The sequence below is a fragment of the Mastigoproctus giganteus genome, chromosome 3, assembly GCF_048544385.1.
Source record: "Mastigoproctus giganteus isolate SK-2022 chromosome 3, ASM4854438v1, whole genome shotgun sequence".
Lineage (NCBI taxonomy): Eukaryota > Metazoa > Arthropoda > Arachnida > Uropygi > Thelyphonidae > Mastigoproctus > Mastigoproctus giganteus.
This window is the reverse complement of record NC_143577.1, coordinates 14,885,328-14,910,084: the sequence shown is the minus strand read 5'-3', so window position 1 is coordinate 14,910,084 and position 24,757 is coordinate 14,885,328. Positions and strand designations below refer to the sequence as shown.

General features: G+C 37.3%; 1 protein-coding gene across 5 annotated transcripts in view; it reads right to left on the bottom strand.

Annotated features, from left to right (window-relative positions):
• LOC150087731 (dynamin-like) overlaps positions 1-24,757 on the bottom strand; it is a 465,630-nt gene that overhangs the window by 266,634 nt on the left and 174,239 nt on the right. For 4 of the 5 annotated variants that reach the window (XR_016546724.1, XR_016546723.1, XM_090369182.1 and 1 more), the window contains exons 11-12: positions 9,804-9,961; positions 6,838-6,858 (exon numbers count right to left, since the gene is read on the bottom strand). Coding sequence is in view for 3 of the 5 variants with exons in the window: in XM_090369182.1 (XP_090225308.1) it covers positions 6,838-6,858; positions 9,804-9,961 (179 nt within the window). In the remaining 2 variants the exon portion in view is untranslated. The remainder of the gene's footprint in view (positions 1-6,837; positions 6,859-9,803; positions 9,962-24,757) is intronic. The other variant, XM_090369183.1, reaches the window with a different exon arrangement.

Sequence of the window (24,757 nt, the reverse complement as noted above, 5' to 3'; positions counted from 1 at the left end):
GTAAATATTGTAAGATTTCCAAAAGTCTCTTATCATAAAATTTTTCTCAACATCTACTGCAGACAATGCCAGAGTAAATGTTCTGCGTCAATGATATGCTTTTAAATTTGAAATAATACCATGATCCATAGGTTGGATGAATGAAGTGTTTGGCGGTAGAAATATGACTCTCACGTTTGAAATGAAGTCATTTAGATGCGTAGGATGTCCAGGAACATTATCTAATAGAAGCAAAATCTTGAAAGGAACATTGTTGTCTTTACAATATTTTTCAACCTCAGGAATGAAGCAGCATTTAAACCAATCCTCAAAGAAAGATACTGTTATCCATGCTCTCTGGTTCAATCGGAAATGCACGGGTAGGGTGGCTTTATTGATGCCTTTAAATGCACGAGGATTTCCAGAATATTACACAAGCAATGGTTTTAATTATTAATCTCCCGCTGCATAAGCCCCAAGCAAGAGCATGGCCCTATCTTTCGATGCCTTGAAACCTACCATTGTATTTTCCTTTTTGGCAATGTATGTTCAATTCGGCATTTTTTTCCAATACAGAGCTGTCTTGTCAAAGTTCAAAATTTGCTGCATTGAATAGCCACCTTCATCAATAATGTTTTCCAGCACATCACAAAATTTCTCTGTAGCTGCAGAATTAGCACTGGCGACTTCACAGAAAATTTAAATGTTGTGGAAATCAGAGTGATGCTTGAACCTATTAAACCACCTGTTACTTGCCACGAACATGGGTTGGTGTTCGCCATACTTATCCTTAATATCATTAGCATTAGGAGAGACACACGATGCAAGAAAGCAAGCTTATACAGCATCAGCCAAAAAAAAAAGCTCCGATTTCACCCCTCCATTTGTTTCAGATACTTGTCCAGCTCAGCCTTAAATTTATTTAGGCTATCAACTTCCACAACAAAAGATGGAAGTCTGTTCCATCAATCAACTACCCACTGGCTAAAAGCAAACTTCCGCACATCTATCCTACAACTGTCTTTCCTCAATTTGAATTCATGCCCTCAGGTGATTACTCTGAGCAAGAGGAAGAATTCCATCAGCATTGAGCATGCTCAAACCATTCAAGGCTTTATACACCTCAATCAGATCACCTCGCAGGTGCCTAGTCTCCAAACACTGTAATCCGCAAAACTTAAGCCTTTCTTTGTAAGAGCAACCCTTTGTTCCATTCACTAATCTTGTCACTCTTCTCTGTACTCGTTCCAACAGCTCTACATCCTTCTTAAAATGAGGTCTCCAGACCTCATTTTAAGAAGGATGCCTGAATAACTCCTCATATACAGTACTCAAGGTGTGGCCTGACCATTGCCTGATACAAGGGGATAATCACCTCCTTATCCCTGCTATAAAAATTCCTGTATATCATTGACAAGACACCATACAGACCGTCTGCACTGCTCAGAAAACTTCATATCTGCCTGCACAATTACCCCCAGGTCCTTTTCATTCTCTACCACTGTCAGTGTGGTACAACAGAGTTGATACGTTACTCTGGGGTTACTGCTTCCCATATGTAGTACTTTACAATTGTCAATGTTAAACTTTATTTGCCACTTCTCAGTCCATCTGCTCAACTTTTCTAGATGCTGTTTCAGCAACATACTGTCATTAGTGTCATTAACAACTCTGCCAACTTTCGTATCATCTGCAAACTTGGACATTAAGCCTGATATACCATCATCAGTATCATTTATAAATGCAGAAAACAACAATGGACCCAACACTGAACCCTGAGGGACTCCACTAATAACACAATTCTACGAAGAGCAGTGTCCATTGATTACCACTCTCTGTCTTCTCCCACTCAACCAACCCTTTATCCATAGCAGCAATTTGCCTCCAATGCTGCCCTGCTCCAATTTGTGCAGCAGTCTTCCATGTGCAACAGTATCAAAAGCCTTTCTAAGATCCAAATAAATGATATCAAAATTATTCCCTGCATCCAAGTTGCTTTGTGACCACATAATAGTATCCAATCAAATTGGTTAGACAAGACTTCCCCTTAACAAACCCATGCTGTGTCCGAGCTATAACTGAAGTCTTGTCTAGATGATCCTGCAGTGTTTCTTTAACCAGTCCCTCCATTAATTTCCCTGGAACAGAAGTTAAACTAACAGGTCTATAATTACTTGTGTCGCCCTTTGATCCTCCTTTGTGAATTGGGGTTACATTTGCACATCTCAGTCCATGGGTACCTCCCCTGAGTCCAAGGAAGCTCTCAATAATTATGGCTAAGGGTTTGCTTACTTCCTTTGCTTCCTCCTTTAATATAACTGGATAGATCCCATCCACCCCAGGTGCCTTTCTTATGTTTATCTTCAACAATTTCTCCTCCACTTTCCTCTGTTATTACAAAATCATCTAGCTCACTGCCAGACTTTAACTCACCTCTGGCAATCCCCTCCCTGAATAACTCCTCATGTGTAAATGTAGATGCAAAATATTCATTTAGTTTGTTACCTACACGAGCAGGATCATCAACAGTTGAACCAGCAATATCCAGTGGACTAATCTGATTCATCCCCTTTCTTCTAGAGTTTACATAGGTAAAGAACTCTTTGCTGTTTTTCTTTGCATCCTTTGCCAAAAATTTCTCATAATCTGCCTTTGCCTACCTAATCTCCTTTGTGACTTGGTTACAGACCAGCTTATATCTAACATAGGCTTCCATCTCCCCCATTAATTTATATGTATCCCATGCATTTTTCTTCTCTGCCACATGTCTCATTAGTTTATCTGATATCCACCTTGGCCTAAACCTTGAACAATATTTCTTAGTTGGTATATAAAGCCTAGTAGCTGTGAAGATTAATTCTTTAAATGCCTCCCATTTTGAATTTGCTGTTGGTAACATCATCAGTTAGTCCCAATGTATAGAATTTCAATACTGTCTCAGACCTCCATAGTTACCTTTACGAAAGTAAAAACCCTTACCTTTACCCTTGATGGTTGTTACCTCTTTGAATAAATTCCACTTCAGTACACTGTGATCACTGCCACCTACTGGTTCCTTTATCTGCAGATTCTCAATGCATGAAGAATCACTACTGATAATGAGATCAAGGGTATTACTCTCTCTAGTTGCCTCCTGAATATGCTGATGTAGAAATCAATCATCCAATAAATACATAAAAGCCTTGCTAGTGTGTGAGTGACCAACCCACAAATTCCAATCAGTATCTTGGAAATTAAAATCCCCCATTACAAAACAATCTGACTTACTGGCCAACTCTTTCTCTGTACAGTTGTTTATTATACTCATCAGAGTCATTAGGCCTATAACACACTCCTACTCTCAATTTTGATTTCCTAGTGCTTATATCACACCAAACTGACTCGACACTGCTCTTTCCACCCATGTCGACTGGCTGTACTTCCTTGGATTTTATGTGTTTCTTAACTAATAGCATAAACCCTCCTCCCTTTCTATCCTGTCTATTCTACCTGCACACATTGTACACCCCAAATTCCAGTTCTGCATTCCTTTTATCTGTGTGAAACCACGTCTCTGATATTCCAACAATATCTGCCTTTGATGTTTTGACCAACACATCAAATTCATCAAATGTAATTACCAAACTCCCAGCATTGGTGTACACACAAGTATACATGCACCTGTTCCTATTCTTAGCTTCCCTAACATAGCCCATGTATTTACTTCTTCCACAATGACTCCTAGCAGTCTCTGAAATCCCCCACACCTTGTTTTCCAGGCTGCTGCTCATTCCAATAGAAGCAGTGCAAGAATCACTTTCACCTCTTCCAGCAGTTACTGTAAATCTTGTAGTCTGTGTACCCCCCCCCAAATCTAGCAATTTTCCAACCCACCTAACACTGCCTCGATGGCATCAGCAAATATTCTTGCACCCTTTTTATTTAAGTGTATCCCATCCGTGTAGAAGCAGTCTCTGCTGTTAACAAGCACAGACCAGGCTGAGAAAAATTCTACCCCTTGAGCCTTGCACAATCTCTCCAGGGCCGAATTGACTAATAAGTCTCTAATCATATTCTCCCTCTTTTCGTGTCTGGGCAGAATTGCAGACACTTTCAAATTCAACCCTAATTCACGGTTTTTTTTCAACAGTGACGTGTACTTGTTAAGTAATTCCGCCCGTCTCCTACTTTTAATATCAATAGTCCCACGTGTACAACAATATCACATTTTGTGCCCTTAAAAGATGATCTGCTCTACGTCATTAACTTTTGGCAGACATACCTGGTCCTGTTCCACCTATCCTTTTTGCACAATATATTCCCCATTTCCCTGACAATAGAGTCACTGAGAAAAACTAGTTCCTGTGGGACCAGTGTGCATTCTGCCTTGAGGGTTCCCACTGTGTTGCATGATGTTCAAGTGCAAGCTCTGGCGTTGATATGGGCAGCTGAGAGCCTGATCGGCCCCTCAATTTAAATCCTTCGAGGGCATTTACCCCTTGGCAATATCATGTCCCGTTCCTGACTGCTCCACAAAGATCAAACAAGCAGTACATATCAAAAGGCTGTGATTCAAAAGACAATCATCCCCCCCTCAGTTCTCTCTTGAATCACAGTTCTGCTCGAGCCTCTTGCTTTGCTGCTCGGGTCTGAGTCATGATTTCGATTCAATTTCAATTAAAATTTCAATTTCAATACAAAAATATAACACCAAACTTATATCCCAATGCAGTTATAACACTATATATATATTTCAGTATCGAGTTTTATCTCACACCGAGTTATGTTATATGAATTTCGTATCTCCTATCAAGTTATATGTACTAATTTATAACGTTACATTTGTAAAATCTAAGTGGTTATATTATATTTAATTAAAAAATGACATTTGTAAAATCTAAGTAGTTATAATAGATAATAAATTTAACTATCTATTGCCACCCACGTGGTTCAAACTTTTCACTAGATATCTATGCAAAGTCACTGATTCTAAAAGCTCTATTAATATTATTGTCGTACATTACTATCTACATGACAAGTTCAATTATTAATCACATAAGTAGTGCTATAATTTATGATTTAAATCCTCTGCTGATACTGATTACACTGCTACAGCTTACGTAGAAACTACCAGTATCTAGCAGTTGTCCAAACCAGGAGTTCAAATCCACTCACTTTATTGACAACACCCCTGAAATTACTCTATACACAGTTAAGGCTAAGTGTTCCTGTATAGTTTACTATCCTGACACACCCCTTAAAGTTATTAAAGCATTTCCAAAGTATTAGTTTATGTTTTGATGGTTATTCACCACCCACATGCCAAGTAGATGGTTAATACTTTTCTAGCTACATTTAAACTTTAACTAATACAGATATCCATATGATGTATAATTGCTTAACTGAAAACTGCAGCTATAAATATATGTAAGAAAGGCATTAGTTTAACATTCATAAAATAATTATTTACAAATTAAATTTAAGGAAAAGCTGCAATTTGTATTATTTTTTTTTTGTCACAGAAACATGACAAAAAAAATTTATCGCACAGGTTTCATCATCTGCATAAAAATTCCAAACTAGCTAAAACTAAGGTATTCTTTGAGCAGCATGGTGCACAGTTATCTTCACACAAATAGCTAAAACTAGCTTAATTAGTATGAGCATAGTGTTTTGGCTTTCAACTTTGTTTGCTAGATGATCTTTTCTAACTTCTTTTTTTTTTTAAGACCTGATTTCCATTTTTTACTTTCGCTTGGTCTATACAAGAACTATAAACTTTTACCTTAACATAAAAAAAAAATTATCACATTGCATGTTTGTCGGCATCTATGTATGTCATTTATTTATGATTAATGCAAAATGGAGCTTCAGCAATGTTTAATGAGCCCTTTTTTGTTACAACCACAATCTTCTACCATAGAGGTTCCACAGCTTTATAACTTCCTCTATGAATAAAAATATCAAGTCTTTGCTCTATGAATAAAAAAAAAAAACAAGCACAAGAAATAAGATTAGATACACAACTATATATTTATTTTGACACTGCCTGTTTCTTTTCTTGACCACTAACTTTACAGTGAGACCAACTCGCTTGTTCAAGTACAGTTAATCAGTTATGGCCACGACAATAACAACACAGATGCTAACATGTGTGCGAAACTAAAAGTGAAACCAACATGGCTTTATCATAAAGTTGTAGGATAGATGTGCAGAAGTTTGCCTTTAGCCAGCGGGTAGTTGATTGGTGAAACAGACTTTCATTTTTTGTTGTGGAAGTTGACAGCCTAAATAAATTTAAGGCTGAGCTGAACAGGTATTTGGAACAAATGGAGGGGTGAAATCAGTGTTTTTGTTTGTTTTTTTTGGTTGATGCTGCATAAGCTTGCTTCCTTGCATCGTATGCCTCTAATAATGCTAATAATCTACCCAGCCTCCAAGTTAGTAAAGTCAGTATCATCATTCAAATTCTGAAATTGTAAACATTCATTCCAAAAATAAACTAACTTCCTTTATAACAATATGCTAGTTCCTGTTCCAATAATCAGCAATGCCATGTTTAAGAAATATAAGGTAAGCTAGACCTAATCATTAACAAAGCAGTATACAGATTTTAATTTCCAATTAGTGCAGCCTAACATTAGTAGTTCTACAGTTTGCAGATTTTTTAATATACTTAATTTTCATTGGAAACATTTGTATATAAAGAAAATACCACTATTTTATGTGTTGTTATCAATATCATAGTTATCTTCAAACTGAACAGTGTTTATGATATTATCAATGACAGATTTCCTCAGCTGCATCCGAAATAAAAATAAAGAAAAAGAAAGCAAAACAAAACAAAACAAAGCAAACAAAACAAAAATAGAGACTCACCCTGTACTATAAAGCTCATTCCTAGAAGAAAGTAAATATAAATATTGTAAACTGAATTTAAAAAAAAAGAAAGAAAGAAAAAATATGTTCAAAATATATATCAAAACTAGGCATTTTTAGTTAACATTATACGAAGAAAATAAAGAAAAAAGCAAAAAGAAATTTCAAAATAATGATGTGTAAAATTCAGATCCGTAAACTAAGCTTATCATCAGCATGATTTTAACTGTGTTCATTTCCAAGAAGAAGTCATACTATCAAAAATCATGATAGCTATTTTATAATAAAATAATATAATATGATTCAAATTAAATGAATAACATAAATGATTAAATGGAAAAGAGGATGACTGATATTTCTACTATAATTTATTTAAGGGGAGATATATATATATATATATATATATATATATATATACAAGGGGTTATCTAAAAGTTCGTACCCTGACCTAGATAAAAGATCAGTAGGAAGATGCCATTTTTAATATAAGTTGTCTACATATTCAATAAATAACATGTGAAATTTCATTCCTGTAGGTTATCGTATACCAGAGGTGGAGCCCGGAATCTGAGGAAAAACACTACAGTTGACAAAGTGGAGTATTGAGCAGTGATCAAGTTCCTGCAATTGCAGGGCAAGAAAGCTCAGGAAATTGATGAAGAAATGATAGCTGTGTATGGGCAGAACTGTCCATCCTATGACACTGCAAAAAACGTGGAAACAGGAGTTTCAGTGCGGTCATACAAGTGTCTTTGACAAGCCAAGAGAAGGAAGGCATCAACATCCACAGACAGTGACACGGTTGCAAAGCTGGTGCTGAGTGACAGAAGTGTGACAATTCATTTCATCGCAAATGCAGTAGGAATTAGTTATGGGTCTGCCCACAGCATTTTACATGACCATCTGCACATGTCTAAGGTCTCTGCACGATGGGTTCCAAGATTGTTGACACTTTTGCAGAAGCAATGTCGAATGCAATGTTCTTGCCAACTGTTGGATTTGTGTAAAGCGGATGTTGAGAACTTTTTTGATCAGTTGGTGACAAATGATGAATGCTGGGTGTACCAGTATGATACAGAAACTAAAGACATATCAAAGCAGTGGAAGCACACCTCCTGCCCACCTCCCAAAATGACAAAGACCACTCCATCTGCGAAGGAGGTGATGTTTTTCTGTGTTTTGGGACAGAAAAGGGGTTATCCTGGCTGATTAGCTATCTCGTGGTTCCAAACTTATCGGAGAATACTACAGAAATCTTTTGAAAAAGTTATGCAATGCTTTGAAGGTGAAAAGGTGTGGAATGTTAACCAAAGGTGTCCATCTTCTGTCAGACAATGCACTGGCTCACACGGCCATTACCAACACTTGCCCATTGCGGCTTCAAACTACTGCAGCACCCACCCTATTCTCCTGACCTAGCACCATCATCTTGTTACGAGAAATGAAGAAACAATTGCGTGTATGCTGCTTTGATTAATCTCAGGAAGTCATCAATGAAATGGAATCGTGGTTTCAGGTGGCAAAAAGTGTGGACTTCCATGAGAAAGGCAATAAACAACTGATCCATAGATGGGAGAATGTGTTACTATACATGGAGAGTACAAAGAAAAGGATTAAAGTTCCTGTGAAGTTTCATCTTTCTAGGTAAGGGTACAAACTTTTTGATACCCTCTTGTGTGTGTGTATATATATATATATATATATATATATATATATATAGAATGGCATAAGTATGCCAAATAATACAAGTGAGAGTCTGACCTCTTACACTTATAGTTTGGAATAATAAGCAATTTACAATGGATTTTACCAGAAGACAATGATGGTATACTAGTTATTAATAATGCTCTTTTAATAAAGTATTTCTCTCTTTAATTTAAATTTTCTCTTCCTCCTTTTTAAACAGCAAAAAAGGCTAAGCATGATAGAACTCTTAATCTGACTTCACGTAACATCTAAAAACAATAAAAAATTAATTTAACCCATCAGTTTTGAAACACAGAAATGGTTTCATAAAAGTAAAGGTTAGTCCCATTGCTCGAATTCTAATTTCTCTTTTTTTTTTGGCTTATAAACGATTAACAACACAATATATTGTTTGAAAATAAAATATTATATTCATAATTGTCACTTTAAATCTAAATCAGTGGCAAATTTAAGTATACGAGCCAAAAAATCAACAATCCTTTTATTTGTTGCTTTTTACATACTCACGTTTCTAAAAATTCATCGATTTTATTTACTAAACAGAAATACAGCTAACATACTGCAAATAAAATTTATAGGTGGTTATTTAGTTATAATAATTATTTCTTATTTATTACTAAAATTGTTTATTTACCATAAATAGATAAATAAATAATGGCTGGAACCATTGGACAGCATTAACTAGGAAGGTGATCAATGAATCATTTATACTGACATTATTTAGGAATTTGTCTTGAATATTTTGTAATTACTACTGATGTTGATAAAGCTGGAAGTGCTGCATGAAGGTACACTCATGAAGTTTACCTTCATGCAGCACTGATTACTTTAATAAACTACTTCCTAAGCCATGCAGTTTAGCAAAAGTTCAAGGCAGAATTGAATGGCCACTTTTTTGGTGATGTTTTCCCATCATTTTGAAGTTTTTTTGGCAGAGGCAAAATAAATCCATTTCCTTACATTATTTGGGCTTTAACATTAGTTAATACCAACTCTATTTTAAAACAATACAATCTTTCTATAAAATATTTGTATTTATGAATTACTTGCATTTTCTATGTGTCTCAGAGAAAAATATATATACACTTAATTACTAGCCAGCACTATTTTTTACTACCACTACTACCAATTGTAGTAGCAGTATTTTGTACTATTAACTACTATTAATAATAATAATAGTAGTAGTAGAAAATATGATTAAATAGTAAATATGATAAAATAAAATAGCAACTATAATAAATTTCAAATCAAAAACTTACTTTGTGAAACCAATGAAATCTTCGTGATTAGTATTCATGTATGCTAATTCCACTTCTACAAGAATGCTTATCTGTAGTTTAGTCTTCTGCTCTTTTTCCCTAATATGAGTAGTGATAATCCGTTCAATTTCATCTCTTAAATGGGGATATCGATTCATCTAAATATTTACAAAATAAATTTCTTTAGTTACTTATATATAAATAAGAAGTGCAGTTCTCCAACTAGAACAGTATAAGAAACTTACTATACGGTGAATGACTCCTAAAAATAATATAACTAATCAGAAAGGTAAAAATTTGTAAATTTAAGAAAAGTTTTTTTTTTTTTCTTCTTTTTTCTTTTTAATTCTAAGACACATTCACACTTTATCTGCCAGTGTGAACTCATGGGAAAGAGTTCACAATGGGAAATTTATTGGAAATCACACATGGGAAAGAGGATAAAGCCAATTGGATAATTAAACATAAGAATATAAAAACAAACTGAAATTAGATCAGCCTGAAATAAGTTTCAGGCTGATCCAATTTCCATAAAATAAGTAATGCATGTTCAAGTTAATTCGTTCAAAATAGTTTACCATATTATTGAAATCAAAAACAGCAGTAGCACACAGGTTTAAGTTAGAGACTTTCTTTTGTTACTGCCTGCTTATGAAAACCAAGATTAGCAAGGTTTGTTCTGCAACTTAAGTTTCCTGAAGTTTTCAAAAAAGCTTAAATCGTCTTGAATTAAGTGTCAATCCACTGGTGACACTGTGGGTCATGTACTCACTTTTTTACAAATTCCATGGAAACCGTTGTTGTTGTTGTTGTTGAATTTTAAATGCATCAGCAACTTAGGTCAAAATTGTGCCATGTACAAAATATGCCTTAAATTGCGTGTTCTGTGGTCGATTTGCTGTTTCCAGTAGAAAAAACCAGAGGATGCTGTTGTTATTTGGTTTTTTTAGGAGCATTAGTAACTAAGGCCATATTGCTCCGGGAATATGCAGTGGTCATTCCATGACCTTTCCGCATCCTCCGTATTTGGTGGTGATGGGCTCGAACCCCGGTCTAATCAAGAAGCGTGTGCTACGCACTGCTGCTCCTTCCCACCTGGCTACGGAGGCGCCTCCAGAGGATGCATGCGTGAGGAAGCAAGTATGTGTATGTGTGTGCGCACACCAGCAGATTTAATGAATGAATTTAATGAAACTTATAGGTATAATGAAACTAATACACACATGCAAATGTGTGTATTAGTTTCTGCACTGGGTGAGAAATGCATCCACCTAACCTGGGAAAAAAAAAAAAAAAAAAATTGTGTGTGTTATTATTCAGGGCACTGTATTTGAGTAAGTGTTAAGTCTGTGCAAAAGTGAATGTCCTATAACTGTTAAATGTTGTACCCTGAATGTGTATATAATTTAAAAAAAAAACTTCCACTAGATATTTGGCAGGTTAAGTTGTGTATATTGTGTGAATGCCATGGTCACCTGTGTAAGCTGTGCGGGGACTGAGTGGATAAATGTGCTTAGGGGGGGAAAAAAATGTCTGTCTTGGTGGCACCTGTGTTTTCTCTGAATATATGAATATGAATGAAAGAAGGCAAATGATTGAGTGATTGCTGTGTCCTGTTATCATTCAGTATGCCCCTAAACACGTTTAAAAAAAAAAAAAACATGTAATGTGTAAGTATGACAGGTATGCAGATGATTCAAGTGCATGAGAAATTCATGTTGTCCAGGCAAGCCCCCTCCCCCATCAAACAAGATTTTAGAGGGTCACCCGCTGCCTTGCTAATATTGTTCACAATGTATATCACACAAAGTCTGTAGGGGAAATCACTAGTGCCACTTCACAATACACACAATACACAATGTCCTTTCTGTACTACACAGACATTGAAACAACTTTCCAAATCCTAACAGGAATTGTCACAAGAGGGGATTCGTCTTCCCTGCTGACTTCAAGGAAAAACTTCCTTGCCTTCTCTGAATTTACCAATAAGGCTTTCCACAGAAGAATCAGTATTCAACTACTGGATTGACCTTTGCTGATCTGGACTTGCCTTTCCACTAGCCAAGAAATGACCAGAAGACTGACTAACCTGATTTCACTGCTGACCCCGTGACTGGGGTGGCATCATTGCTGATCCAGTATTCTGCTGGGTGGGATCCACTTCTACTTGATGCAGAACTTCTGCTGGCTCCGACATGGCTTGAATATGCTAAGCCCTTGTAGGATGAATGGACACCACTATCCTTCCTGTTCTTTCAACTTCACTTCCTTAAGAAGTGTGTCATATCTCCCAACTTCCAGGGGGACACCTCATTCACCATCCTCCTCCTTTCTGTCCTCTCCCCCCCTACCCAAAACTTCTCCAGCTTTCCTCCCTGCTCATTTCAATGTTTCACCCAGCAAGAGCACTAGTGTGCATAGACTGGTGCACCTCCTCATGGCAAAGGATGGGAGGCAGGGGACAGCTGACCATAGTCCCCCAGCCTATAACACTCCAACACACCTCACCACATCGGCAAATGAATAAACCCTGGAGACCATATACAAGCACATATGACACACTGACATTGTCCTTTCTGTACACATCATACTGCCCATATTCAAATTCTGCATCCCTTATGTCAGAGTGACATCATGTCTCCAATATCCCTACAATGTCTGAATTTGATGATCTAATCCAGTGGTTCGCAAACATCCAGGGGTTCGTGAAAGTGTTCCGGGAGGGTTTGTACTAAAAATTCTATAATAGCATTTGCTTAGATTTACATAGGTATATTATTGTAAACTACAAAATACACTTGGCTGCCACTTTATTAGGTACACCCCTACTGTGTCACATGACCACAGTTGGGGATATAAATGCAGCAGAACAACCCCACCTTTCTACCATCAGTTAAGTGTAGAAACCGTAACAAGAATGGGGAAAAAGAGTGATCTAACGGACTTCAAACGTGGCATGGTAGTCGGTGCAATACGTGCTGGACAAAGCATCTCTGAAACGGCAGTTCTCCTGAACTTTTCATGTCACAGTTTCAAGGGTGTATCGAGAATGGTGCAACGAACAGAAAACATCCTCTCAACGGCACTCCTGGGGAACAAAATCGCTTGTTGACGAGAGAGGTCATAGGAGGATGGCTAGAATTGTGCAAGAAAACAGACCAGATGGGCCACAATGTCGCACATCATGTCAGAATACAACCTTGGTGTGCAGAACAAAATATCGCAACGGAACACTAGTCGCACTTTGTCACGAATGGGCTACAACAGCCCGACGGCCACATCGCGTGTATCAATGAAGAACAAGAGAGCACACCTCTTGTGGGCACAGCAACATCAGCATTAGACTATCGAGGATTGGAAAACCATTGCTTGGTCTCAGGAGTCGATGTTCCTGGTGCATCATGTTGATGGAAGGCTAAGAATTTGGTGAAAACAACATGAATCCATGGACACGTCATGTCTGACGATTACTGTGCAAGGTGGTGGGGAATGTTTTCTTGGCATACATTGGGTCCAATGATACCCATAGATTCATGTCTGAATGCCACATCGTACCTAAACATCGTTGCTGATCAAGTGCATCCGTTCATGTTGACAGTTTATCCTCAGTCAGATGGTTACTTCCAGCAGGATAATGTGCCGGTGCACAAAGCCCAAATCACTATGGAATGGTTCCAGGAACATGACAATGACCTTTCTTTGCTGCAGTGGCCCGCTCAGTTCCCCAGATCTCAATCCTATTGAACATCTTTGAAAGGGCTGTTCGCTGCAGGCCTACACCTCCGTTGAATCTCAAGGAAGTGGAGATACACTCATGTCTGCATGGTACTCCATTCCTGCACGTTTTCAGCATCTTGTTCAATCCATGCCTAGATGAATTCAAGCTGTTTTGAAGGTTAAGGAGGCTCAACACGCTACTAGGTAGGTGTACCTAATAAAGTGGCAGCACAGTGTATAATTAATAATAAACAATAAAGTAAAATCAAATTAAATAAAAAGCAAAGAACTGCCAAAGAAAGAAACTGCATCTCCCACAATTCCTTATAATTAGTTTACTATCTTACAGTATATCATGTTAAATGAATATAAATACATTACTTTCATACTCATGTATGAGAGTTGAATGGGTTGAGCACGCTGAATTCTGATGGGATCCTTCCACTTGTTCAGATTACGAACCTAAGGGGGCATAAATTCAAATTAAGAAAAAACAGATGTAGAATAGATGTGCGGAAATTTGCCTTTAGCCAGCGGGTGGTTAATTGCTGGAACAAACTTCCATCTGTCGTTGTGGAAGTTGATAGGTTAAATAAATTTAAGGAGGAACTGGACAGGCATTTGAAGGGAATGGTGTGATTTTTTTTTTGACCGATGCTGCATAAGCTCATACACTTGCTTTCTTGCATCACATGCCACTACTACTACTACTACAGTAAACCCCCGCTATTCATGGGGGTTACGTTCCTGAAAAATGCCGCGAATACCGAGTTATGGCTCCCATAGTAATAAAGGGGTTCCGTTCCAAAGTATGTATTATATGTACCTTCATAATATTGACTATGTACATAGACAGTACATAGTGAAATGCAAGCATATGGCATCGAAATGAAAATAAGAAACAGTTTAATATTAAATGTAATATTTATTAGAAATTTTAAACCAGCGCCTTTGCTAGCTAAAAAACTTATCCCGCCATGCTATCAACAGTTTCGCTAAAGTGTTGATAAAGGAGTTTTGCCTTTTCACGAATGTTGAGTGAACTTAACGGAATTTTATTTTGAGTTCGGTATTCTATCCACAGATTTAAAGCTTTTTCCATTTATTCTAATTTAACATCACGAATTACAGAGCAAATTTTTGAAGCAATTAGTGCGTTTTCACGGACACTACGGCAGATTTTTTCTTCCGATTTCTTGATTGATTGTGCCGTTGACTCATTGATTTTATAATGTTTTGCCACTGAGGAGACACTTTCACCATTAGAAATTTTATCTAATAACTCAATTTTATTGGCTAATGTCATCAACTTCTTTAATCTTTTCACATTTCCCTTGTTATTCGTAGCCATATTTTTGTACGGGTTAGGAAGAACTTGTCCACAATAAAGTCACTTTCTTCCATTAACACGCTCAAAAAAGTCTGTTTTACACTGCGAAACGCTAGATTTATCACTTTTGTAAGCATATAAATTAAAAGCAAATGACGAAACCTTCCGTGACAAGCGCATAACACACAGTGAACAAGGATTAACGGGAAACATCCATGCCGGGATTTTGTCACCCCTCTCTCCCCACCCACTGAGCGCTGTTTTGACCGGGAAAGATAATTTTAGCCACGCCCATGTTTTTTATGGCGGAAAATGTTCACGGTGCTTTAAAATTCACATTTTTTTAAGATTTCATTTTATATTAAATCAGCGACCGCAAATACGCGAAACCGTGAATACAGATACCGCGAGTAGCGGGGGTTTACTGTACTCTTAAATGAATAAGTTTTATATACTAATTTTTTTTCAATTCTTAAGGACCATTGTTATGCAGGTACTTTTTTTTTTTTTTTTTAGAACCTATAGTACAGGCAGTTCTCACTTTACGAGTACCCGGGTTTACGAGTTTTTTTTTACCCAATATCAAGTATCAACAAAATCTAAAATATGAACATTAATTGCAAAAAATGAATGTTAAACATTCATAAATACCGCATTCCAAACCACGTGTGTAGCTATACAATACAATGTACCCGCTTTACGATATTCATCAGTTCCAGAGACACCATCGCATCATTAAAATATTGTAATGTGAACCCAATAACACATTGTTTTTTGGTAATTCATTTCAAGTTGAAATTTTCGCTATATAGCTAAGCTATTTATCTCTCTAAAATGTCATTTTTAAGATCACGAGCGTGACATTAGGCCATATAAAAGGTCGTGAGCATGGTTTGTAAATTGTATTAGTTACCAATTCAAATCATTAAAATGCAGTACACTTTCATCGTTATCATATGTTCTGTTATAAGAATCGATTTTAAACGCCTTTGTGATATTTTTCTAAAGCGCGTTTCTGGAGGTCACTACCATAAAACAATAAAAACAATTTGCACTTTCCATTTTCTTTGGCTTTTCTGTTAGTGCATCTAATTATAAACAGGTAGTAAACTTGATCTTCTTGCATTTGCGAAAATACCAATAGCTCGAATTGTGTGGTTTTTTATGTTATTATGGTGAAATGTTTTCCCTTTACTGGAATCTTCAATCGTATAAAAAACATAAATAAATTTTCAGAATCTTCTCTTCATTCCTTTTATTTTAAGCTTCGTAAACTTGTTATTCCATGCGAATCGTGTTAGTTGAAATTTGTGTGTACTGTTAAAAAATGCTTATGCATGCAATCGTGAAATTTATAATTAAAAGAGAAGATTATCTTGGAAACAAACGCCTCTTAAAGCATTTCTGAAGAAGACAACTCCTTGTGCAACAAACCGAGTGTCGAGCCAATAATGAGTGATCAACAAGTGTGCATTTAGTTGATGATGATGGAGAATAAATATTCTTTAACATTTGTAAGTCGTAAATAATTTCTCTATTATTATAATTTGCTTGATTTACAGGCTACATTTTCATTTTTTTCGATAAATCAATCGTTTCAATTTTTCATTTCAATCAATAAATCAAACTAATTAACTAACTAATTTCATTGTTGAGAACGTAACCCCTATTCTTAACCTTATGACTATGGGAAATAAATTCCCGCTTTATGAGTTTTCACTTTACGAGCGCACACTAGGAATGAATTAACTCGTAAAGTCGAGAACTACCTGTACTTAGTACTGTGCATGGGTTAAAGGTTGAAAAATTGAAAGAAGATATTTGTTGACATTAGACTTGAACTTCTGTTGATTGTAATTTTTAGGAAATACATAAGAAGAAAGGTTCTTCCAGAAAACGGAAATTGAATGAATAAATGAGGAAGAAGAAATGTTGGTTCTGTGAGTTTCAACTTGAACAGTAAAAGGATGTTGACTGGTTGCGGTGCGTGTTCAGATTGCTTTGAAAGAGAGAGCGGGAATTATAGAAGCCAATTCAGAAGAACAGTGCCCGTGGAAGTATCTTTACAAAGGTCTAAGAAACAGAGCGTGGAGAGACTCTGTTAGAGATGAGACTTGTGCGGCAGCATAGTGGTATCGTCACCATCCATCCCACACCAGGTGGAAAAGGCCCGGGTTCGAATCCGTTGATGAAGCAAGGAATTTTAATGGGATTTTTTCACTCCATCGCTGAGTTAGTCGGTTTCAGACACAATAAATATATGGGTAGATGCAATCATTTACGGTTGACCCTAATATCATAATTTTTTTTTTGTTAGAGATGAGACATTAATTAATCTAATTTCCCTCTTTTTAATGGAATCTAGAAGCCTGAGAGAGGTTTTGGGGGCACCACACCAGATGTGGGAACAATATTATATGGTAAGCAGGATTTGCAATTTCTATTGAGTCAACAACAGTAACACTAAGAGAAAAAGAGAAAACCAACTTTTTTAGATGCAGAGGAAGCAATATTTGTAATGTGCTTTATGCCAGGAGAGATTAGAATTCAGAGTAATCCCCAAGATCTTGCTTAGAAATCAAAACGTCATCGAAGATAAACATAGGAGCAGAACAACCCTTTTTGCAAGATATAAGACAGGACTGAGTTTTAGAAGGATTGAAATTAAGTTATCCACTGGAGATCAGCACTTAAGGAAATAGTAATGGATATTCGAGAAGTTAAAGCTGTTTCAGCAGAGCAAGGTTTCTCAAACTGGAAGGTGGAATGCAATGTGCTATCATCAGCAAAACTATGGATAGGATTTCCGGTCAATGGAAGAAGGTCATTAATATACAAGAGGAAAAGAGCGGGAGAAAGAACTGAATCTTGGCCAACACCAGCATTAATGGAGAAGTTAGAAGACAGAGAGCCATCTAACATTAACCAGTGATCGGTCAGAGATAAAACTGGATAGTCAATTACAAAACAGCTGGCAAACCATAGGATGAAAGCTTATTTAGAAGACCTTTATGCTAAACACGAACGAAAGCCTTGAGGATGTCAAGAGCAACTGCTTGTGTTTCACCCAACTTTTCCATTGAATTTGTCCATGAATAGGTAACATAAGCCAGAATACCACCAGTGGATCGACACTGACAGAACCCATACTGGTGACTGTTGATCAGACGGAATGTTTCTAGATAGTTTAAGAGTTGGCGGTTAATTGATTTCTCCATTACTTTAGAAAAAGTAGAAGTAATTGCAATGGACGATAACTGGATGGGAGGGATTTGTCACCCTTTTTAGGAACTGGCTGGATATGAGCAAATTTCCAAGCAGAAGGAAAAACAACTTTGGATTAAGAAAGTGAAAAAAGGCAGCAAAGAACAGAAGTTCAGGAGCTCAGGTTTTGAGAACAAGTGGAGAAATACCATCAGGACCCGGAGCTTTCTTAGCATCAGATTCATCAAAATCCTTCTGACATCCTTTTAAACGAAGACCACAAGAGGCATTGAATGGAGTGTATTGGGAATGGTTTGAGATGATTTACCAAGATCATCAATACATGAGTTGGAAGGAAAATAGGATGCCAACAGGTCAGCTTTATCTTTGGCTGATGTGGCAAAAGAACCATCTGGTTTTGACAGAAGTGGGAACAGAGATGGACAAAAATTGCAGCCAACAGTTTTGGCAAGAGACTAGAATGCTTGGCTACCATTGAACTAGAAGCAAGTTTTCTACTCATAACCTGTTCGAAATCTAGTTTGGATTGATTAATAACTGCTTTACAAAGTATAAATGATACTTAATAATAAAAATTATTATTATGCCATGTTGCTTATAAAAACGTAGTACTGGAAATATTTTGTAATAAAAATTCAGAAATATTATACAATTTCAGAGAATATAGTCTTAGTGGTTCGCTTTAAAAATATTATGTTGAAAGGGGTTCGCTAAAAAAATTTTACTGTGAAAGGGGTTCATGAGTCAAAAAAGGTTGGGAACCGCTGATCTAATCAATATTTCAAATTTATTAAATTTATTTAACTATGCTCCTAGCATTAGTGCACATGCACCTGTTCTTACTCTTAATTATCCTAACAGTTCATGTACTGGTTCATCACTTGTTTCATGATGACTCAGAGCAGGGCTTGAAATCCCTGACTACTTGCTTTTCAGGCTGCTGTATATTCCAATAGAAGATATGCCCCTCAGCATGATAGAGCTGAAAACAGGATTCATCAGATTTACACACATTGGTGGTCCAGTGTCGGTGCTAATGTGCTCCTGCAAGGTGCAGTTTCTTGTGTTTTATAGTGAGCATGGGTAAATTTTTAAACTAAATTATTATTATTTGAACTAGCAGGTTAGAGAAAATACTAGGGATAAGAATATTCTTGACCTCATCATTACTCAAGAATCAGATGACATCACAGGGCTTAAATTGCAGGAACCATTAGTATTAGTAGTGGCAAATGATGCAAGAAAGCAAGCTTATGCAGCATCAGCCAAAAGAAACGGCAGGTAGTGATCACACAGTCATTAGTTAGAAAATGAAGAAAGATGTTGCAGTATTTAAAGGTAAAGGCACAACTTTTAATTCCAGAAAAGGGTACTATGGCAGTTTAAAGCGAAACATAGCATCAATTAATTGGGCAGATTGCAGAGGGAGGGTGAATACATCAGAATCACGAATTATCTTTAAAGCAATAATCACAACAGCCTACATATATATATATATACCATTAAGAAAATATAGAAAGAGGAGGATACCAAGATGGATGAATGTGGTACTAGCCAGTCTAATAGAGCAGAAAAAGATAGATAGGGAAAGTTATTGAACAATGAAAAGGACTGAAGCCTACAACAGCTACAAGTTGATGTATAATTTTTTTATGTCAACTCCAAACACGAGAGGTATTAGAACCTATAGTACTTAGTACCGTGCTTGGGTAGGAGGTTGAGAAGACGACAGAATATATTTGTTGACATTGGACTTGAACTTCTGTAGACTATAATTTTCAGGAAATACGTATGAAGGAAGGTTGTTCCAGAAAGCGGCAGTTGAATGAATAAAGGAGGAAGATGAAAAGTTGGTTCTGTGAGTTTGAAGTTGAACAGTAAATGGATGTTGGCTGGTGGCGGCACGTATTCGGACTGTTTTGAAAGGGAGAGTGGAAATTATAGAAGACAATCCAGAAGAACAGTGCCCATGGAAATATCTGTAGAAGAGGCATGCAGCAGAAACAGTACGTCTATGAGACAGTGAGTGGAGAAACTCTGTTAGAGATGAATCATTAATTAACCTAACTGCCCTCTTCTGAATGGAATCAAGAAGCCTGAGAGAGGTTTTGGGAGCACCGCCCCAGATGTGGGAACAATATTCCAAGGTAGGGCAGATTTGCGATTTGTAAAGAGTGAACAGCTCTTTGGAAGAAAGGTAATGCCAAGAGCGAAACAGAAAACCAAGTTTTTTAGATGCAGGGGAAGCAATATTTGTAATGTGCTTGTGCCAAGAGAGATTAGAAGTCAGGGTAATCCCCAAAAGAGATATATCATTTTGCCTAGAAATTGGAGTGTCACCAAAGATAAGCATAGGAGCAGAAGAATCCTTTTTGCAAGATATAAGACAAGACTGAGTTTTAGAAGGATTGAAATCAACTAAATTGTCTTTGCCCCACTGGAGAATTACCTGGAGATCAGCATTTAAGGAATTGGTAACAGATTTTTGAGAAGTTGAAGCTGATTGAGCAGGACAAGGTTTCTGAAAATGGAAAGTGGAATGCAATGTGCTATCATCTGCAAAACTATGAATAGGATTTTCAGTCAATGGAAGAAGGTCATTAATATACAAGAGGAAAATAGTGGGGGAAAGAACTGAACCTTGGGGGACACCGGCATTAGTGGACAAGTTAGAAGACATAGAGCCATCTACCATCACCCTCAGTGAGCAATCAGAGAGAAAACTGGATAACCAATTACAAAAAACAGTAGGCAAACCATAAGATTGAAGCTTGTTCAGAAGACCGTTATGCCAAACACGATCGAAAGCCTTTGAGATATCAAGAGCAACTGCTTGTGTTTCACCAAACTTTCCCATTGAACTAGTCCATAAATGGGTAAACATAAGCCAGAATATCACCAGTGGTTTGACACTGACGGAATCCATACTGGCGATCGTTGATCAGATGGAAGGTTTCTAGGTAGTTTAAGAGTTGGCGGTTAATTGATTTCTCCATTACTTTAGAAAGAGTAGAAGTAATTGCAATATGACGATAATTGGACGGGAGGGATTTGTCACCCTTTTTAGGAACTGGCTGGATATGAGCAAATTCCCAAGAAGAAGGAAAAACACCTTTGGAATAAGTTAGCATCAAGATTCGTCAAAATCCTTCTGACATTCTTTTGACGGAAGACCACAGGAGGCAGTGAATGGAGCATGTTGGGAATGGTAGAAGGTGTTTTACCAAGATCATTAATACATGGAAAACCTAGGTTTAGATAAAGGTTGAGATTTTAAAGTGGAGTGTGGGATAAAGCATTCCATTCCTACAAAAATAATTTCACTGACATGATCTGAGCAAACGTTGACATCAGAAGTTTTTAAATAGTAATCTGACCAAGGAAAAGAAGAAAAGAAATCTCACAGGTCATCCCATTTTGCATTCTTGTAATGCCAAACAATACGAGGTTGGGAATAGCCATGAGATAAAGGCTCCATTGGAGAAGAGGCAATCACCAAGTTGTGATCTGAGGTGCCTAAAGGACCTCTCACTTTGACTGTGTACTTAGAAGGGTTGTTTGTGATTAAAAGATCAAGCGTGTTTGCTGCGTCGTTAGGACTGTCCGGCATTCTTGTAGGTAAATGAACAATCTGTGCAAGGTCATTAGTAACTGCAAAAGCCTCAACATCTCGACCAGCTGGGTCGATGTGACTAGAAAACGGAAGCCAGCTGGAGTTGTGAATAATAAAATCACCAAAGAAAGTTATCTCACTGTTAGGAAAGTTGGACTGGAGAAAGTCAAGTTGCAAAGAGAAGAAGTCAAAGAGCTCCAAGTGATTAGTGGAGTTGGGAGAACGGTAGAGACAACAGATGAATCTGACACAATGAGGTAGAGGGGTTTTAAGTTAGAGAAGATCAAAAAGAGGAGATTCCAAATTACCAAGTCTCTGACAGGGAATATCAGAACGGACATATGCACAAGTACCACCTTTGAGGCGAAAGGAATCGTACAGCGAATAGTTTGGGCAACTGAGATGAGCAGTAGTTAAATCAACAGATAACTGAGATTCTGTCAGAAAAAGTACATGGGGTTTGGCAGACTGCAAGTGGAAATGGACATCGTTGAGATTAGAATTGAGACCACATATATTTGTGAAATGAATTAGGAAGTGTTTTGGAGGTTTAGATCTTTTCGCAGATAAGGTTACTCTATTAGTTTGACAATAGTTATGACAGATAAGGTTAGGGAGACCAAAACTGATTATGAGAAAGCACTGGCTATGATTGCAAAGAATGGGGACAAGGAGTTTTTCATGTGTATACATAGAAAGAAGAAGATGAATCAGATCGAACTTCTGTGTACTAGGTTTGGAAAGTCTTAGATATCCAGCTGATGTTGCTAATGAATTGAATAGCCACTTCACACTTGTCTTTGCTGATGAAAGACCCTTCGTGCTGAGGAGAGTCTGTGCGAGTGATGCTGAGCCATATGAAATTAGTCATTTCAAAATTACAGATGACTGTTTATTAGAAAATCTTTCAAGCCTAAAGGCGAGTAAGGCTCTTGGAGTTGATGGCATGTACCCAGTAATTTTGAAGGAGGTGGCCAGAGAGTGTACTGAACCACTGATATTAGTTATGAGGGAATTATCTGACTTACAAGAGGGCTATATTGGAGAGATTCCTTTGGATTTACGTGCCAACATATCTCCAATACATAAAGGAGGTTCTAAGAGTGAAGTCATTAATCACAGACTGGTTAGTCTGACTTCAGTGGAATGAAAATCTTAGAGGCAACGATTAAGGGTGAAATCTTTCCTTAACTACACTCTTAAGTGCAGTTAAGGGAAGGAGTTAACTCATAGCTTAACTAACCTAGGAAACTATTTTTACAAAGTTACTCATGATTTGGATGTAGGGAACAATTTTGACATAATTTATTTGGATTTTAGCAAAGAATTTGACTCGGTTCCCCACAAGAGGTTACTGTAAAAGCAGAAGGCAGAGGATTATGATTAATGAATATTCTTGATTGGTACAATGCCAGAAGTAGAGTCCCCCAAGGATCACGTCTTGGACCACTTAACTGATTTTCAGAAATGACATCGACGAAGGAATAAAAGGCATGATGTCAAAAGTTGTAGATGATGTAAAGATTGGGAGAGTTGTCAATGATCAGTGCCAAGTAGCACACCTTCCAAATGACTTGAACAGGATTCAAGAAATGTCAGAAAAGTGGCAGCTATGTTTTTATGCAGAAAAATACAAGGTCTTATATGACTGGGAACAGCAATCCCAAAATAATTCATACAAATTGGTAAGGTTGAATTAAAAACAGCAGAGAAAGAAAGAGATCTGGGGTTATGATACAGGCAAATATGAAATTTTCTGAGCAATGTAAATAGGTGGCCAGGAAAGCTCACGGTGTTCTATTGATGATTTATCAAACAACAACCTGTACAGATAGGGAGGTCATAATCCCATTTATATAAGACAATTGTAAGACTGCATTTGGAAAACTGTGTCCAAATATGGAGATCTTATCTGAAAAAAGACACTGAGCTTCTTGAAAGGGTTCAAAAACAGGCAATTCGCATGTTGATGCTAGCAAAAGGGTGACCGTGCAAGGAAAGACTGATTATTTAGTGCTACAGAGCTTCACAACCAGGCACTTTAGAATTGACCTGACTGAGGTTTATAAGGCTTTGACAGGGGTTAGTAAAATGAATGACGGCAGAATTTTCACTGTTATAAAGAATTCCAGAACTAAGAGCCATAAATTCAAATTACAGGGGAAGAGGTTTAGGCTAGATAGTAATGAAGTTTTCTTTTAGCCAGCGAGTTGATTGCCGGAGCAAGTTGCCTTTACAGGTAGTTGAGGCTGACAGTTAGCATTAGCATAGGCACATGATGCAAAAAAGCAAGCTTATATAGCATCAGCCAAAAAAAAAAAAAACCCATTATTTCACCCATCCCCTGGCACCAAATGTTTGTCAAGTTCTGCTTTGAATCTATTTAAGCTATCAACTTCTACAACGACAGATGGAAGTTTGTTCCAGCAATCAACCACCTGCTGGCTAAAGGCAAACCTCCGCACATCTATCCTACAACCGTCTTTCCTCAATTTGAATTTATGCTCTCTCTCAGGTGATTATTCTGAGAAAGAGGAAGAATCCCATCAGCATTGAGCATGCTCAAACCATTCAAGGCTTTATACACCTCAATCAGATCACCTCGCAGGTGCCAAGTCTCCAGACACTAATTTGCAAAACTTAACCCTTTGTTCCATTCACTAATCTTGTTGTCCTTCTCTGTACTTGTTCCAACAGCTTCACATCCTTCTTAAAATGAGGCCTCCAGAAGTGTATATAATACCCAAGGTGTGGCCTGACCATTGCCTTATACAAGGGGATAATCACCTCCTTATCCCTGCTAGAAAAATTCCTTTATATCATTGACAAGACACCATGAGCTACTCTTGCAGAGAGTCTGCACTGCTCAGAAAACTTTATATCTGCCTGCGCAATAAACCCCAGGTCCTTTTCATTCTCTACCAGTGTCAGTGTATAGTGTGTTTAAGGTCTAACGGCACCAGGGGTTTCCCCCATCTCCACGTAGTTTACACTGTCGTGTGATACAGTACACTGTAAAGGCCAGAGATTTAAAAGTGTATGGATATTGTGGTGCGTAGTGTCGTGTAC